Here is an 18,748-nt window from a genome sequence, read left to right on the forward strand (position 1 = left end):
CGTGTAGAGCCAGAATCCTACATCTTGTCTGTCGGTCAGCACCAAGAATTTTGTAATCCGAGAGGGATGGCTTTTCCTCCTCCTGCCATCCACAAGGGCCACCGAGGGTCTGCCACCAGCTCTAGGGGAAGCTCCTTGGCGAGAGGCTTCCAGATTGGCAAGTCCTGGCTGGGCCCGAAGGGCAGGACTGCCGTCTTAGCTCCCTCCCGTTGTACAAATCAGAGAAATTGCACATTAAAGTCAGGAAGAAAGGAGGAAAAGAAGCAGCCATGAAGGAAGAGAGAGAGAGGAGAGAAGAGGAGAGGAGAGGAGAGGAGAGGAGAGGAGAGGAGAGGAGAGGAGAGGGGGAGGGAGAGAGCGAGAGCGAGAGCAGGAAGACGACTAGAAGAAGGCAGGTCTCTGAGAAAACCCAAGATAGGACAGAAGTGAGGCCATGAGGTGGCTCAAGGGAGCAAGAATAGAAGATTTTTTGGCTTTATTGAGAACAGTTTATGAAAGAAGAGAAAGACTAGAAGGTAGAGAGGAGCTCCCCCTTTGATGCCAAGGTTTTTGCTGGTGGAGATGGAGTACGGCCAGAAGGGCAGAGAGTCTGAGTTGGGGGTCAGGGGTCCTCATCTCTGCCAGGCCCTCACCCAGAGGATCCCTGTTTTCAGCACAATGACGCTAGGGAGACTTGAGTTTCTTAGTCCGTGAGGAGGTTCCATTCTCTGCCTTCACCACTCCATTTTCATGGTAACCTGGGGAATGGAGAGAGGAGACACACAGGGTTGCTGCTGACACTGAGGCAGGAAAATGGAGGCATTGAGGGTCGGGGTGTCTGATGGGTGGGGTCATGGCTTCCATGAGGAAGCGGGCTTTAGCCAATGGAAGCCGGCTGTAGACAGTCTGGGGCAGGTTGCTGCCTGTCCTAGTGTCTTTGATAAGTGTCTTTTGTTTCACAGGCTTAGTCTTTGACTATCTTTTGTGGAGGGCATCTATGGTGACTCACAGAAACCAAGGAACAGGCATCAGCCTACACTGCGATCTGAGCAATGCTGGCTTTAATCTCTTAGGTCCCCTAGTGTCCTCAATCCCTCAGCACCCCCAGAGGATTGGTCTCAGCAACAGGAATGGTGGTAACAAGGAGAAGAGAGGGAGAACAAGATATTGCAGGGACAAGGCCTGACCGCTGGGCAGCGGTCAAAGCCTTGAATCCCAGCACTCAGGAGGCAGAGGCAAGCGGATCTCTGAGTTCGAGGCCAGCCTGGTCTACAGAGCAACTTCGAGGTTAGCCAGGGCTATACAGAGGAACTCTGCCTCGAACAAAACAAAACAAAATGAAACAAAACAAAAACAAAAGAGGAAAATACCTCCACAGTTGTAGCAGCACAGAAACCTCTCCTCCTAACCTCTGTCTGTCCCTCAAGTCTTCCTCACACCTGACTGCTAGCAAACAAACACACACTGGGAAAATGCAGGTGAGTCAGAAAACAGGCTGGGCTGTTTAGATTAGATTTAGATAGATTAGAGCTGCTATGTCTGAGGAACCGTGAGCAAAGGGGGATCACTTAAGGATGCTCTGGAGCTGAAGGAAGAGTGTGTGGCCCACCCCTGCTGCTGCTCCCTAACATTCCGGAAGTGAGATGGGAGGCAGGGGTGGGCCGAGACCCAGAGCACAGGAGCAGGTGAGGACAGGGTGGCCACTCTGTAGCACAAGACATGGGTGACAGCAACAGCGGCAATAGCAGCAACACTTGGCTAGATGCCAGATGCTACCCCAAGGACGCGAAGACAAACTTCCTTCTAGGAGTCCCCACCCAGTGCTGCTTTGAATCAGTGGCTCCAGGCCCTGTTACAGGCGGCCTGCTCACACTGGGTCTCTGGCTCATGACCAATTCCACACTGGTCATCGTGCCCCAGGCCTGGGAGAGAAGTGTCTACAAAGGAAGGAACCAGCAGGACTGGTTTGTGGAGCACTTAAGCGCCAGGTCCCAACTCTCCTTCCCCCCAAGGCAGACAGACCCCAGCCACTCGCTCTCGGCCACAGGGTGGCACTCACCAGGTTCTCTCTTGAGGAGCCTGGCTGGAAGCCTGGGGACCGCAGAGACTCTGCGCTTGGCACTCTGTTCTTTCCAGTACTCCCGCCAGTGTCGCAGCTGGGAGTGGATGAAACGCCACATGAGCCAGGCCTGGGCCACACACACCAGCAGCAGCATGCCGAGCCTGGGGAGCACAGAAATGGATCTAAGGATGAAGTTCAGGTCTACAGCCTGCAGGAGGAGGCCGGAGGTGGGGGTGGGGGACCAGATCTCTGCACTCCCCACAGCCACCAGCACCAGGACGGGTGTATTCTTCCATCCATCTCCGCTCCAGCATACATGAGCAATGTGAGGTGAAGGCCCTGAGGTGATGGGCGGGCGCAATCCCACTGATCCTCCAGATCCACAGCTCTTCTCTCTCCCCCACGCGCACGGCCCATAATAAAGCCAATATAATCTATACGAGCATTGGTAACATTTGAACGAGCTAGAGTATGGGAGTGCCGAAATAATTTTCTTCTCCTATATCACATGTTGCCAGTGGGGCAAGCCTAGAGAGGTCACTCGCACTAGCTTTGTGGACCACAGAGCTGAAGCTTCGGAGCCCCGGGAGGGTGTCATGATCAACCTCGCCTGGATGAGAAATGCCCTGTGCGCCATGATGCGCTGAACAGGCGTGAGAGGCCTGCACTGCATTTGGACTGGGGTCCTTACTGTGGGCTGAGCGCACGAGAGAGCTGCAGAGTGAAGAACGGTGGACGGAAGCAGGAGGCTGGAGTCAACAGACTTGCCCCTAGATGTCACTACGTGGGAGGCTCAAGGGTCGCCTGCACCCTGACCTTCTTCGAAGACACCCCATGTTCAAGAGGTACAAGAGGAACCATGTTGCAGAGAGCCCTGATTACCACCCCAGCTCACCTGCAAGGCAAGGTGTTAAAGTTCCCTTTCTCGGGGTCAAACACCTGGTTTTCCACCCGAGCCAATCCGAAGCCAATGGTCAACACAGCGAGGGTGAAGATGAAGAGACGTGTGACCCCGAACACAGCAGCCCAGGCGTTAAACCTGCTCGAAGGGGTGGAAGGAGGAGGTCAGCTTTGGGGGCACCTTAAGGAACCCTCACCCCCCCCTCCGGACGCAACCCAGCGTGGGACAGGGGATCAAACGGGACCCAGGAAGGTAAGAGTTTCAGAAGTTCTAGAGCAGACATAAGGGTAGGGGGCTGGCTGCACTCAGGGAGGCAGCTGACACCCAGAGCGGGACCCCGCAACCATTCAGGTGGCACGATAGAGCCAGGCTCCACCCCAGGAGTCTGGACAGGTCGGCGTCCAGCAACCCTACTTACAGCCTCTCGTTGTTCTCGTCGGCAAAGTAGAAGAGCCGAGCCATGTGAAAGAGGGCCTCAGTGGAGTACTGCAGCAGGAGCAAGATCAGCCCCAGGCGGCTGAGGCTGGAGGGAAAGACACGCCTTACCTTCCGACCCGACACCCCAGAGCAGAGGCCATTGGCCTGTGGTGGCTCAGGCTGCTCTCTGTACCTGGGCTCTGCTCTCCATCCCGGGGGACAATGCCTTATCCTTTGTGACCGTTTAGCTCTCTGCTTTCCAGTAGTTTTCTCGTACTGACTCCCTCGACTTTCACCCGGTCAGCTGCACTGGCTTTTCCCCACAACGGACCTGATCCATACATGGCCCCTTCTATTGTCATGCTGCTGGGATCATGCACAGAAGGGAGGGCCTAGGACGATGTTGCTGAGCTTGGCGGGGAGGGGTGTACACATGTGAAGGTTTCCTGCTATCTCTGATTTTGCACTATCTGAGGAAGCAGGAGGCTCTCCCTGTGTGTGTGTGTGTGTGTGTGTGTGTGTGTGTGTGTGTGTGTGTGTGTGTGTGTAGCTCAACACCCCACTGCTGGGGAGCATAGTCACCATAACCTCGCTGCATGTGAGCTGTGAACATTCAACATCGGAGCACAGTTGGGACAGCTGCCCTGCCCCCACCTCCAGAGACAGAAAGCCAGAGCTTGTGAGTCCGTGGGCTCCAGCACACACGCTATTCACCCACGTCACTCAGACTCACGGGAAGCCTGTTGTGAGCTCCTTGGAAACGGGACTCCCCGGGACATCTCGTACCATAGCGAAGCTCTCAAAGGCTAGCGTATGCACAGTTTGGGTCCTACTCAGTACATGAAAATCTCAGAGAGTCCAGTTACCAAGCACAGCGCATTGGTCAAAATACTGTAAAACAGCCACTTGAGGCCTCATGCAGTTACTCTCCACACTCCTAGAACAACCGTACAGCTAACTGTTCTCTATTTTATTCCGAACCAAACAAACCAACTCTGAGGCCACAGTGCTCCAGCAGCATGTGGACATCATGTGGCAAGAGCCCAGTTTCTGGCTGGAAAGCCACCGTTCAAAGGACCGCTTCACTAGAAGCCTTCCTTGGCTCTGCCTCGGGTCGAGGTGGGTAACCTTCTGGGTTCTCGTGGCTGGTGGTTCACACCGTATCAAGAGTTTAACACACCAGTCTTTCTTACAACCATCATCCCTACCATTTGGAGAATGAATCATCGAGGTAGGAGAGTCCTCCACTAGCTTCTGTAATCCCACACGAGCAAAGGTACTCCCTTTAGAGACACGATCTCTGCTAAGTGCCTGCTAACTGAGCGATCATGTGGGCAGACACAGAGGCACACAGGGGCGAGGAAATGGGGCCAGCTCGGCCCTCACTCACTTCAAGAGGTACGCCCCAGCGATGTGGAGCAGGTACAGGCAAATGTACTGTAGCTGGCGGGGGATTTCTTCCTGGAAAAGAGATGGGCAGACCGTGAGCTTGCTCAGCCTCCAAATGAATATGCACAGAACTGAGGGGACATAGAAGGTTAGCAAGGAAGCTCTCCCTACTCCCACAGCCCCATGCCACACCAGAACCACACACACAGGGCTGGTAACAAGAAGGCTGAGGTGGTAGCTTCAAGCCTGGTGCCAGAAGGCAAGTCTGGGTTGGGAATGAAGACACAGGAACTGGGAAGAGGGCTTTCATACTACTCTGAGGAAAACAGACTGGGGATGTCGAGATTGCCTTGAGTCTAATATCTGATTAGAATTTTGCCAGTGGGGACACATCTTGTGGAGGAGTCAAGAGCCTGACAACACTCTCTTAGGCATCTGTGTGGCTCTCTGTCATCAAATACATCGTGCTTACAAAGAAAGGGAAGGGAGGACTCCCTGGGGACAGCAGGAGGGTTGAAGGGAAGAGAGGCCTCCAAAGGGGGTGGGGGAAGGGAACACTCACCTTCCGTACCTTCTGGAAATAGAGTTCAGGTAGCGCGTGCAGCCAGTACGCCAGCTGACCCAAGTAGAAAAACTTCACCTGGAAGCTGGAGATGAGGGAGTTCTTAGTGTGACCAGGAACCGCCCCAAGGGACTTGCTGAGATGTAAGGGAAGGGCTAAGCCAAGGCTGTGAGTGACCAGCAGGACCAGGAGAAAGGAAGGAGGGAGAGGTGGATGCAGAGATCACCACGCCCACAGTATCATGTAGAAGACCACTTAAAGGGTCACGGCATGTCCATTTGAGGAAGCGGTAGTGACCAAACATATCGTTTCAACTCAGAGAAAGAAAAGCTGAGGAGGAAGCTGATGATGGCACACCACGTGGACCGCTGACTACAACCACAGAAAGGCTCTAAGTTGTTCGGCTTCACACAATTTGCTACTGCTGCTCTGGGAGGCCTAAGGGACACAGGGATACAGGGTGGACTCAGGAAGGAGACAGGCCCAGGTCTTGGTTCCTGTCATGACAGGAACATGACAATGGAAGGGAAGATGGGCTATGAACTTAAAGGGTCTCCAATAAGACACAAATCTAGAGTCAGTGATGGACAGTTTGCATCTGTCCGATGCAGAATAGGTACCTCTGTAGAGCTAAAACAGACAATGCCCCGAGTAGAGACTCTCAAACACAGACCTACTGCCCGCAACCCCATGCCTTACGGGTTCAAGTCATAGCTTGGTCATCACTGGCTTTAGTGAGCCCCACAAATACTCACGAGAGGTACACATGCGGGTAATCTTCCCAGAGGCTTCTTGGGTTTGATAAATAGCCTTCCTGTGGTGGGTGAGAAGAAAAGGCACTTAAGCGATGTGGCCATGTGACCTGTTAGGGCCTTGACGGACCCAGAGATCAATGATGCCTGGCCTCCGTGGACTACAAAGAAGGACAAACAGCTTTTGCAAACAAAGGACCCCAGTGTGTTGGACTTGCATTGGCACTTGTCCAACTGTGGAGTGGCATGCCATGCTCTGGGGTCTGGCCACCGGTGTCTGAAGAGGGGTCTGACAGAAACAGCTTGTCAGTCTCTCGAAGGTTCCTCAGGCTCATGTGTCAAGTGAAATTCTAACTTACCAGAGTTATTGTTGGAAATAGATGTGTTTATGTGACAGTGTCTAGTGTGGTATCTGTCATGTACACACTCAGGAGTTGCTTCCATAATAAAGGATTAAATGCACAAGAAAAGCAACACCCAGTGGAGACTTAGGCTTTTCCCATCATTGTGCTGGTTAATAATGATGGTCAACTTCGCGGGTTCTAATTCAACCTATGTATGAGACAAATCTCTGCCCACCTAAGCATGCATGCTGAGTACTGTCCACAGTCCTGAAGCTACAACCCTGGGTTTCCAGGAGCACTCGAGCTAGGCGACCAAAGGGACATGGCCAGTCAAGGTACCTGTGTCAGTGTAGACACAGCAAGCTAGACTAGAAAGAAGAGGTTTCACCCCAACCCCTACCATCTCTGCTCACCCCCGCTCCCTCCCTCTCTCTTGCCTGGGTCGCACAGAGGTACTACTGGGCTCCAGGCACAGGGGGTGGGGGTGGGTGGGGGTGGTGTGTGGTAGCAGTGACCTTTGACACACCCACACCAGTGCTCTCTGTCTCATCCCGTTTATGTCATGCACATTTGTGCCTTGGTCGGGACTCTGCCCTTAGGCACAGCAACATCTAAAGAGCCACACTCAGTCTCTATTACAGAAACCCTGAAGGGTGAGCTAGCCCCTTCCTAGAGGAAGCAGCTATGCATTTAACATGAAGAGTGGTGCTTCCTAGTCTGGTGGTGGCAGCAGTAGTGGCAGCGTGTGTGTGTGTGTGTGTGTGTGTGTGTGTGTGTGTGTGTGTGTCTGTGTGTGTATTGCGGGGGAGCAGGGATGCATTTCTGTCAAAAAGATTGTCCAGGAGTCTCGGTGTCCCAAGGGCCCAAGGCCTGGATGGCTTGTGTGTTTAGACAGGAACTTCTAGATTGGCCTCTTCACTTAGGAGACAGAGAGGTCAGAACTTGGAAGCCAACAAGCCCAAAAAAACTTCTCAGAAAAATGCTGCCTGCTCACAAATGGCCAGTCCGCCGGGACTGGAGGAGGTGGAGTTAAGAGTCAGAGGAAAAGTGACTCATGCTCTGTGAGGAGCCCTTTCTAGCCCTGTCTAGGCAGCTGTCTGAAGGAGGATAAGGGAGGGCTGGGGCTGGCTGCCTCCCAGTTCAGGCATGCCAAGGCGCCTGAGTTCCAGGGTCGCATGTGACACAGCAAACACAGTAACCCCTTCCAGCCCAAACCATGGCCTCGACAGGTGGCTGGAGGTCGGGGGAAGGGGGTCCATGTGAAACACTTTGTTCTTTTCTGATTTTTGACATCTACCCATGCAAGGCCTCAGCGGGCTGGAGTAAATTCCTATTTTCCTAGCAACATTCTCTGTTCAAACAAGAACCGCAAAACTAACCGAATTTAGACATAACAAAGCCAGCTGCTACCTAGACTCCAATAGCCTCAGTGTCATTTGCCTATCAGAAACAAACAAACAAACAAACAAACAAACAAACAAACTCAGGCATTTCACAATCACTCCAAGGCAACTGTAGACAGCAACCAGTTCTGACTCTCGGTTTTCTGTTTCACTGACTACTGGATTTGGAGTTTTAAATAGGAAGTCAGACATCTGGTGAGTCGGGGGATAGTGCATGCAGGCCCTTGGCATCCTCAGTAAGTAGGGTGTTCGGTTCCTCTTCCTTCTCTAGTCCCTCTCTACTTTCCTCCTCTTGACATGCTTAGAAAATCCAACCTGACTCTCCAGCATTCTATTTGCATATAACCCGTGGAAAATATCTGTGTCAAATATTCAAGTAAAACTGGAATTTCTGGTAGGGAATTCGATGCAATTCTGGCTGTCTTTTAAAACTCTAACAGCCGCCAAAGCCTGATCATCTGTGATGTTTCTGAAAAATCAATTTATTACTAAAGAAATTGATGAAGGGCAGTGAGAGAGACCTAGCTTGTTCTTCCAGAGGATCTCAGTTTATTCTCAGCATCCATGCTAGGTGGCTCAAAACTCCTTTAACTGACACCCTCTTCTGCCCTCCATGGGCACCCACTTACATGTGTGTCACATATGCGTGTGCACGCACACATGAATAAAATAGACACAAATAAAAACAAACCTTTTTAAAAGGAAAGGAGAGGCATTCCAAAGCTTCTTCATCAGGCTAAGAGTTGATACTGAGTGCCTAGCATGTGCTAGGGACCGCACAAAGGGTACAGCATTGAGCCTGGTACTTGTTAGCAGGTATCTTGAGTCAGACACACATGAACCAGCAAGACACCAATGAGGCTCATAGTGTGGGAAATCCACATGGGGTGTTCGGAGGGAGTGACACTTGGGTGGACAGATGGCAGGAAAGGGCTCGCCATATGAATGATACTAGTGGACGGAGCAGTCGAGAGAGTGGAGTGGCCAGCAGAGCAGGAAGAGCAGAGGTGAACACAGAGTGCTGAGTCCCTGCTGATGTCATCAGCAAGGCTCCAGGGCCCAGGTCACACAAGCAAGGAAAACAATTTCACTGCAGCTGCGAGGGGAACTTATTTGAAGTAGGAGGACACATGATTTAGCCTAGGCTTTAAAGAGATCCATCTGGCTGAGCAGATAATGGGACGGGTGGAGGGAAGGCCTGGAATGGAAGCGGACTCCGGGCAAGGGAGACATTGGTAGTGTAGCAAAAGGCAGAGGGGCCTGGGTGCTCTATCCTTTCCACTGATGCCAGCTGGAGCCACATATGGAATTCCTTGTGCAACTGTTGGAAGAAAGGAGTATCCTTCACCCCTGCCAGAGATGCCAGGGCCATATGACCAACATCTGACCTATATGGGGGCACACAGGACTTGGGGAAACAATACAGACAGAAAGCTGTGTTGAGAATTTCAGAATCCAGGAGGCAGAACAGGCAGGCTTTGCTGACTTTGGGAGGTGAAGGAAAGAGAAGAAATCAGGATGGATCCCCATTGCCACAGAAACCGACAACTTGAAAACCAGGTGGTTTTACTTCTTTAACAAAACGACTTCTCAGATTCGTTGACGCCCTTCCTCCCATGCAGATGGTCTAGATAGAGGAGGTGACCGCAATTAAACCAAGAGCCTGAATGGCTCCCTGGTCTCCATGTCTTGCTGAACATGATGAGTGGGGGATGGGCTCTCCGCAAGATAAAAGGCCTGAGACTGTCCTCTCCAAGAAGATGCTGAGTCTGGTCTCTACTTGGCACAGCTGGGGTGGAATACTGGGGTGAGGGTGCAAGGGCTGAAGGGATTCAGAGAATAGGCAATTCATCCCCCCCCCCAAAAAACAGTCCAGTATCTTTAGTATTCTGAGGCCTTTTTTTGCCTCAAGCAGCTAAGACTTCCAAGAGGTAGGCATGGACTGAATGTTGGGAAGCTAAGGGAGCCCGAGATCCTAAAGTACACTGGGACAGTGTAGCTCTGCACTACAAGGGAGTGGCCCTGCTCCTGCAATGTAACTCTGTTCCCTTCAAGTGGAATGTAGAAGTCCCCTCATAGAGGACGGAAGTCTTTGGTCTCCCATTTAAAATTCCTAGCATGTTGCTCAGAAAAAGTGTTCTGAGATAAACTGATAACAGGGATAAAAGCAACATACAAAAAAGACATGTTGCTTCCTGCTCGGAGACTATGCCATTGGCATTCAGCTCTGAAGGCATTCAGTGTTCCTTCTTACAAAGGGAGGACCCATCTCTTGTCAGTGAGAGCAGAGGGGATGCACCAGAGCAGGGAAGAATCTGAGGTCAGATAGCTAATGTGGGACTTGGTTCTAGACAAGAGGTACTCCAGACGACGCTAACTAAACAGTAACACAGGCAGGGTCTCCTTACAGTGAACCCTGAACCACAATCTAGAGTCCTTGTCTGGGAGATGGATACATATACATATACATATACATATAATATATATCTTTAATGTGTAGATGGATAACATTGGCCTTTGCTAATTGGTTAGACTTGAAATATATCCCTAAAACTTGCGTGTTTATAGCTTGGTCCCTGGTGCGATGCTTAGGGTTCCAGCTTTAAAGAAGTGACTGGATCCTGTGGCATCAATTATGGATAATTTGGTGGAACTTTTGAGTGAACCTAGCTGAAGGAAGTAAGTCACTGGGACATGCCCTTCAATGGGGTACATTGACCCTGGTTCCTTCCTCTCTGTGTCTCTGCTTCCTGTCTACTACAAGGCAAGCTGCTTTGCTCAACATGTTCTATACAATGCTTTACTTTTTCTTGAGGTCAAAGCAATGGCCTTGGATTGAAATCATTAGCCGGCATAAATCTTTCCTTTCCGGTTGTTTGTATCAGGTTATTTTGTCATAGCAACACAAATACAGCCAGACTTCTGAGCCCAAGTCATGCTTCTACACTGTGGACACATTGGGAAAAATGAACTTGGGACCCTTATGTTAACATCAGGGGTATTGGGTGGGTGGGTGTGGCTCAGGGGAAGAGCAGGTACCTAGCATGTACAAAGTTCAGTACTGGGGGCAAAAATTACCTTGTGGGACAATGGTTGAAGACAGGGCTGGTAGAACAATACATAGGTTTGTGGATACCTGGGTAGAACTGTAACAAGTCCATCCTCAAGGGAGTATGGCTCTATTAAGTAGCATCTATGCTATTTCATCTAGCTGCTCTGAGTGCCAATTCTGAGATGGCTATTCCTGGCTCTTTCTCTTCCCTTTAAGCCTTTCAAAGTCATTTCATCAGCAAAGAAGAGACTGCTCGGTGGCTTACTCTTCATCCATCATGAGGACTACTCACCGTTGCCACCACATAGAGGCACCATGCCACTGAGCTGAGATGAAAGACAACCAGCTGTCCAGATTCATTGAACTTGCTGTGTTTGACCTTGGAGAGATGAAGGCGTTTGCTGATTTTCTAAAGAAGAAAGAAAACTTCACACATTAATACATTGAGCATACAGATACCTGGTAGATTACACGCTCCAGTGTCCCCTTTCTGAGACAGAGTTAGTAGGTTCAAACTCCTTAGAACCCAAGCTATTTAGCATAAGCCTACTATGTGCCCATAAGGTGCTGACTTTCAGGCAAGCAGTAGGTGTTAAGGCTGTTCGTTTCTTTGAAAAAAAAAATCTTTCGGTCAAGCTGTGTTTGATGGACCCCTTAGTATGTGCTCATGTTGTGATTCAGACAGCTCCTACCACCCTCTTCCACCACCTCACCCACTGCACCCCTCACCAAGTGTGAACTAAAGAACTTGGACAGAGAGGACAGAGGCAACGTGTGATGAAGGAGTCTAGCCTCTGGGATCAACTAGAGGATCTAAGTTAGGGGACAGAATGAATCAGAGCTATAGTTTCCCCCAAGGAAGAGGGTCACCATCGTAATGGATCCCCTGCTTCTGACATCAGCATCAAAACTGGTCACTTACGTCTAAGATGTACTCTTGAACCACAGCATGCAAGATGATGGTGATTAAGATGTAGAACAAGATGGTGGCCAGGTCCTTTGGGCCATAGTGGTAGTTCACTGTCTCGCTGTCTGTGGGGTAAAAAAAACAATCTTATCAGCATCCCCCAAGGCATGGAGACGCTATGAGACCCCAAAGGGAGACAGATGGGGAATACAGTGTATTCTCAAGTGGTCCTCATCTGCTTCTGCCCCAGCATCCTGCCTCACCTCTAGACTTGGTCCTTGGGAAGATCCCATGGGGAGGTCCACGGAGAACCAAACCCTTATCATCAAGTCTATGTGGTTCTAGATCCCCTCGGCAAAAGAGCACAGAGGACCGTCACTGCCTGGACAGGCGTCTTTGAGTAAATGACTAATCTCTCTGGGCCTCCCCTAGGTTCCGCCCTTTACTTCCTATGGCACTGTGAGGCATTTCTCTCTGTAAGGTCTCCTTCTGAACCTTGGGTTTCCACCTCTGAAGTAAGGATAGAGCTTCTGTGTCACAGAAAATACATGATGTTAAGTACTGTGGGATGACCCTGACAATCTGACTGAGTTTAAAACCACCATGGAAACATACTTCTGAGTCCACCTATGAAGGCGTTTCCAGAAATGTTTAACCAAATAGGGAAGGCCCTGCCTGACTGCAGAGGGTACCACCTCAAGACACTGAAGAAGAGAGAAGGTTGAACACTTCCCAACTGCAGATACAATGACAGTAACTGCCTCAGGCTCCTGTACTACAATCTCCCCACTGTGTAGACTGTAAACTCAAACTGGAGCCCAAGTAGACTTTTCTTTAACTTGACTTTGTCAGGTTTTTTGTTTGTTTGTTTTTGGCACTGCAATGAGAAAGGTAGCTAATGCAGCAAGAGTGTGGCATAGCATGTGTGTGTGTGTGTGTGTGTGTGTGTGTGTGTGTGTGTGTGTGTGTGTGTGTGTGTGTTATATTTGCTATTACTTGTGCTGCGAGGCTACTGTGAAGATTAAACAGAATGAAGTCTACCACACAGCATCTAAAATCACAGTAGGCCTCTAGCACATGGTGGGTTATTATATAATGATATTAAGTCAGGCAGAAGAATTGTTTTGTTTTTACAGACAGGGTCTTGCTATGTATACCTCTAACATGTGGCAATCCTCCTGCCTCTGCCTCCAGTCCCCAGCCCTGAGTCCCACTCAGCCATACAGGCTGGGAAAGAGACAGCTTACTGCCTTGTTCCAGTGAGCAGGCAACAGGGCTGGAGGAAGCTGGCTGGCACACGCTTGCTTGCCTGGGGCTCTGGCTCTGTCACTGCCCTCCCTAGCAGACTGCCCTTCCAGCTGTGCGGCTGAGCCTGAGTCACACACATGAGTCATCTCTGCTGGGAAGTATTTACCAGAAGGTAGGCCGGGGTCAGTTTGTTTCAGGGTGGCCAGAGAAAGAAGCAATGCTGAACTGGGTCACCGTGGGAGTTCCTGCTAACTTCAGCCACCTTGGACTGGGAGAATGTGATAGAGGGCAGTGTCTAGATTAGATCAAGAAGTAGAAACTTCACACTTTCCTTTTCCATCTCCCTCTGCCTCTCTACAAATACTCTGTGAGAGGCACTGGGCTAACAAGAAGTCTCTGCCCTGAGGAGGGGGTGCAAATCCAACTGGGGGTTGAGAAATGGAACAGTTACATTACAGACAGGCTCCACTTCCAAGAGGCAGGCAGAGGCTGCAGCAGGCAAGGATGGGCTGTGGCTAGGGTGCCAGAAAGACCTGGACATTATGGAAATCTGGGTACAGGCATGCATGCATGCATGTATACATACATATATGTATTCATATGTGCATACATACATACATACATTCAGACAGACAAACAGTTGTATGGGCATTCCAGGACAGGTGATCAAGGTTGGGGTGAATGACAGGGCTATCATGGATGGTCTATGTGTCACTAAAGTGTGTGGTCTTTATCCTCAGGGATGTGTAGAACCATCCAAGATCTTGAATTAAACAGCCAAGTGATGAAACTTGTATTATGAAAAATGTACTCAGCAGCAGTGAACAGGAACAGGCCTATAGGTAAGGACACTGTCAAAAAGCCACCCCAGGATCCAGCTGAGGAAGCACAGGCCCCAAAGCCAGGCAGGAGGTGCGACAGAAAGGTCTGAGAATCACTGGCAATGATGGAGGAGAATGAGGTGTTAAACCACCCAACAGGGGTAAGGGAAAGTGTGTATGTGTGTATTTGTGTGTGTGTGTGTGTGTGTGTATGTGTGTGTGTGTGAGAGAGAGAGAGAGAGAGAGACAGACAGACAGACAGACAGACAGACACTACCACCTGCAGGACTAGGTTCTATTTTCTGCCTTCATCATCAAAATCAACCTAAGGTAAAATGGGACCCACACTCAAACAAGTGAGAGCACGTTAAAAATTAATGAAATAAGTCCAGCCTAGAGATATATGCATGCTTGCAGTCTTAGGAAATGGTGTCTGACATTATTGAGCATCAAGGAAATGCATATCACGACCACCCCCCACTAGGATAGCTACCATTAAAAAAATATATTGCTAGGGAAGTGAAGAAATTGGAACCATGTGCTTCCTTGGTAGGAATATACATACTCAGTGTAGTCAGTACAAAAAAATCATATGGTAGTTCCTCAGAAAAACTAAAAAAGTAATTAGTATAGGTTCCAGCATTACTACTGTGGATACATTCAAAAGAATTCAAAGCGGGATTTCAGGGCTAGAGAGATGGCTCCATTGGCAATGTCTTTCTGGCTTAAGGACTTGAGTTCCGCCCTCAAAACCTACATGAAAAGCTGGGTGGGCGGCATGTGCCTGTAATCCTAGCAGCGGGGAAGTAGAAAAAGCCAGCTTTGTGGGACTGCTGGTCAGCCAATAAACCCACTTGGCAAGCTCCAGGCCAATAGGAGACTCTGCCTCATGCTCCTGAGGAATGGTATCAAAAGTTGATCTCTGACCCCAAGATGCATGGATACACCCACCCACCCACAAATATACACCCATCTACACACAAAGAAAACAACACGAGAAACACTGTACAAAATCATTTTCAGTGAATGAAAGGTAAATACAAAAGAAATGGAGTCCTGTTCAGACATGGGTTCCCCTCCTCCCAAGATCTCTTAATACAGATAAGCAAATACTCCCCAATGCAAAGAAATCAGAAATATTTATACATACACATGCAAAGTAGTATTCAAGATGGCAAAAGAAAAAAAAAGGTAGAGACAAGCGGAGGTGGCTCACACCTTTAAATCCTAGCACTCAGGAGGCAGAGGCAGGCTGATTTCTGAGTTCTAGGCCCGCCTAGTCTACAGAGAGAGTTCCAGGACAGCCCGGAGTACAGAGAAACCGAATCTCAAAAACAAATGAACAATCAAAGTACAGAGAACCCAAGTGTCCACTGGTGGATGGTCCAGTGGATGAATAGACAAAAAAAATGTGGAATGTACACACAGTGAAATATTTCTCAGCCTTCAAAGAAAAGAAAAACTGAACAGATGCTTGACAAAACATAAGAAATACTTGACAGTTTTTTACCAGTTCAGGCTCCTAGGTGAGATAAGAAGTGACAGACAAATGATAGTTTCAGATTATTTGAAATGGAGACTTGATTTTACCAGTTCAGGCACTGCCTGTTTACTTAAAAATAAAGCAAGATGAAAATGTGTTGTTTTCCCTAGGAATGACTGTCAAATGACGAATAAAGAAAGCTCAGGCTAGGGTCAGGGGTCAGGGGCCGCAGGGTGGGAGGCTTTATAGATCAGTGAGCTCTGTGGACTTCCTAAGGCAGCAGGAAGTCCCAGAAGACTTGCAGTCACAAGGGTGGCCAGGGGACAGCCATCAGCCACCACTGAGTCAGTCAGTGCCTGGGGGATCTCCAGATGGTGGGACAGAGTCAGGGGCCCTGCTCTAGGATAGGGACAGAACGGCAGGACAAGGCAGGATGAGTTGGCTCTGGGAACGAGTCTCGAACCCTTTTGTGTTTGTAGCCCTTGTTTGCCACCTCAGAATTCTTCAAGGAGAATCACGCTGTGTTCCAACTAACCCTTGGAACTGACTTAGGACATGGGCAACGCAAATGGTTGCAGGGATGTGGACATTTTTCAGGTCTCTAGAGCTTAAGCCCAGTCTCCGAATGCAACATCAACTCCACCATGTGGTCCTTAGCTTCGCCAGTGGCGATGCATCACTCCTTCGAGTCTTTCTCCTATTTCGAGGAGCACCATCACATCCAGATTCTCACAAGGTACACTGAGTCACGTGTCACAACCAGTACTCTCCTCGATATCTACCTCCTGTTTGATTGGAGGGGGAAAACAATAGTGCGGTTCCAATTTCCTATTGAGTTACAGGAACTGGAACTCTGCTCAAACAAAACTGACATGGGGTGTTTCAGAAAATATTTTAAAATCAGTCTCTCACTAACACATATAACATAACACAGTTTCTGGGGCTAGGGATGGCACCAGGGTTGAGAGGGCTGCTGCTCTTTGCAGGGACCCAAGTTCAGTTCCAGGCACCCACACGGTGGCTAATAACCATCTCTAAGTCCAGTTTCAGAGAATGCTCCCACCTGACCTGTGTAGGTAATGGGACACACGCGGCACACATATCCGCAGGCAAAAACCCCAAACGATAAATTTTTAAAAATCTTTAAAAAAAAACAATTGCTAAAAAAAAAAAAAAAATCACACGGGTTGGGCGGTGGTGGCACAGACCTTTAATCCCAGCAGAGGTTAGTGGATCTCTGAGCCTATCTGGTCTACAGAGTACATACCAGGACAACTAGGGCTACACAGAGAAACCCTGTCTCAAAACTAACCAAACAACCAAATAAACAAAAAGCAAACAAAAAATCACACTGCTTTTATTATTCGAGTGGGCCTTGTGGACCACTGTTTCCAGGAAGGACACAGTGTTGGTGGTGACTTGTAGGCTTTGTAATGTATTTAGGCTATTAAATCAATGAAGTAAATGGTCAGGAGTCATGGCAAAAATGTGTCCTGGGACCAGCATGCAAAGTGGTCCTGGCGTGTTAAGTGCAAACTCCCCATACAGAGGCCTGCCACGGGAAGCAGCCAAGGTTCTGTATTCCAACTGAGGAGTACGTTCTTAACTGGTTCTCTTCCCACATCACCGTCGCAGTCCATCTCTCACACGTCTACTTTGAAAAGGAACATGTTCACAAAGTTCATCATTATAAAGAGAAGCACACAGTTAAACAGGGATAAATGGAATGAGGAATGACTGACGGGCACCCTCCGTTTTAGGGGTCCAGGAGGGAGGAGTGGAGAATGGAGATCCGAGCATGTGCTCTCGGGATGGGGGTGGGAAAGATGACTGCTTCTCTCCAGCTGTGGCCACATGACAGGCACAGCAGCAATCCTTGCCTCTTTAAAAGCAAAGTGAGATCATACGGTTTTACAGTACTGGAGACTAATTCGAGGAGTTTAAAGACACTGCATGGGCCAATCCTAAGTAAGCCAAAGAAAACATATCTACAGGAAATCTCCAACCACAAGCCATCAGATTGTAACCCGTGGCCTGGCTGATCCCTGACCCCTTCCCAATACCAATACTCTATGAGTTTCTCTGCTGACTGCCAACTGTTTCCACATCATTTCAGATCTTTGCTATTATATATAAATCTGGAATACGGACTTGAAAAATTACAGTGAACAAAATCATGAGGCAAATGGGGCTGGGGATGTGGGTCAGTGGATGATGGGGCATCGACGGGGCATCAACTCTGCTGAAAGAAAGACAGAGGTACTGGGAAGGAGGGAGAGAGAGGAAGACAGACAGATGGACAGAGGGAGGAGGGAAGGGACAGATAAATAGACACACACAGAGAAAGGGAGGGGGAGGGGAAGGACACAGATTCAGACACACAGATATATACATAGAAAAACAAACACACACATACACACAAAGAGAAAGGGGGAGGGAGGGGAAGGCAGAGGAGGGATGGACAGATAGACACAGACACAAACACAAACACACACAGAATGAAGGTGAGAGAGACAAAGAGACAGAGGGAGACAGAGAGACAGGGGAGGGAAGGGAAGGAAGGGGTGGGACAGATAGACACAGAAAAAGGGAGGAGAGGGGAAGGGAGGAACATAGATACAGACACACAGACATACAGAAAGAGAGAGAGAGAGAGAGAGAGAGAGAGAGAGGGAGGGAGAGAGAGGAGGAGGGGAGAGAGACTCAGAGACAAATACAGATACACAGATACACACACACACACACACACACACACACACACACACACACACGCGGGGTGGGGGGGGGGATGACAATGCGACTATAAAAGAAAGGGAAAGGCATCAAATGACCACCTGGGGCAAATGTTTCAGTTCTCAGACAAAGGGTTCATCCTGCCAGAATGTAAAAAGCTCCCAGAACTTACATGAAAGGTTGGAAATTGTCAGAAAAGCAGGCAAAGTACATGAACAGACAGTTCCCAGAAACACAGGGAAACACAGGCAGCTCTTAGGCACTGAAAATGATGCCCCCCTTTACCCAGAGGAGAGCTGTAAATTAAAGCTACACCAAGATACCACTTCAGACCTGATCAGATGGGCAAGAACCCAAAGCCTAACAAAGTAGCCTTGCAGAGGCTTGGAGAGGTCTCAGTCTTCCACAGTACTGGTAGAAGTGCCAGAGGGTACCCTCGCCCTAGATGGTCATTTGGTCATGCCTGTTAGGTTACAAAGGCACTGACCCTTTGAGACAGCAATCTCAGTCCTGGGGACTCACCGTTAGGTAGTACTTGTCCCGTGGCAAACATGGCATATGCTCCCAGTTATGAACTAGAGCACTGTTCAAGAGGAAAACTGAACTGTTTTCATCTGCAGGGAACTGGTACACATGGATACACAGGTTGACTATCCTTAATACAGAAATCCAAAATCTGAAAAATCTCTGAAAGA

The 18,748-nt window shown here is 49.3% G+C and overlaps 1 protein-coding gene across 1 annotated transcript in view; it reads right to left on the reverse strand.

Moving 5' to 3' along the window:
• Nucleotides 1-418: 418 nt before the first annotated feature.
• Nucleotides 419-18,748, reverse strand: part of Tram2 (translocation associated membrane protein 2) — a 73,267-nt gene continuing 54,937 nt past the window's right edge. The window contains exons 3-11 of the mRNA XM_032899491.1: nt 11,784-11,893; nt 11,154-11,270; nt 6,066-6,124; nt 5,311-5,395; nt 4,750-4,820; nt 3,361-3,465; nt 2,937-3,080; nt 2,039-2,202; nt 419-737 (exon numbers count right to left, since the gene is read on the reverse strand). Coding sequence (XP_032755382.1) covers nt 664-737; nt 2,039-2,202; nt 2,937-3,080; nt 3,361-3,465; nt 4,750-4,820; nt 5,311-5,395; nt 6,066-6,124; nt 11,154-11,270; nt 11,784-11,893 — 929 coding nt within the window. The 3' untranslated portion in view covers nt 419-663. The remainder of the gene's footprint in view (nt 738-2,038; nt 2,203-2,936; nt 3,081-3,360; nt 3,466-4,749; nt 4,821-5,310; nt 5,396-6,065; nt 6,125-11,153; nt 11,271-11,783; nt 11,894-18,748) is intronic.

The sequence above is a fragment of the Rattus rattus genome, chromosome 4, assembly GCF_011064425.1.
Source record: "Rattus rattus isolate New Zealand chromosome 4, Rrattus_CSIRO_v1, whole genome shotgun sequence".
NCBI classification, from domain to species: domain Eukaryota; kingdom Metazoa; phylum Chordata; class Mammalia; order Rodentia; family Muridae; genus Rattus; species Rattus rattus.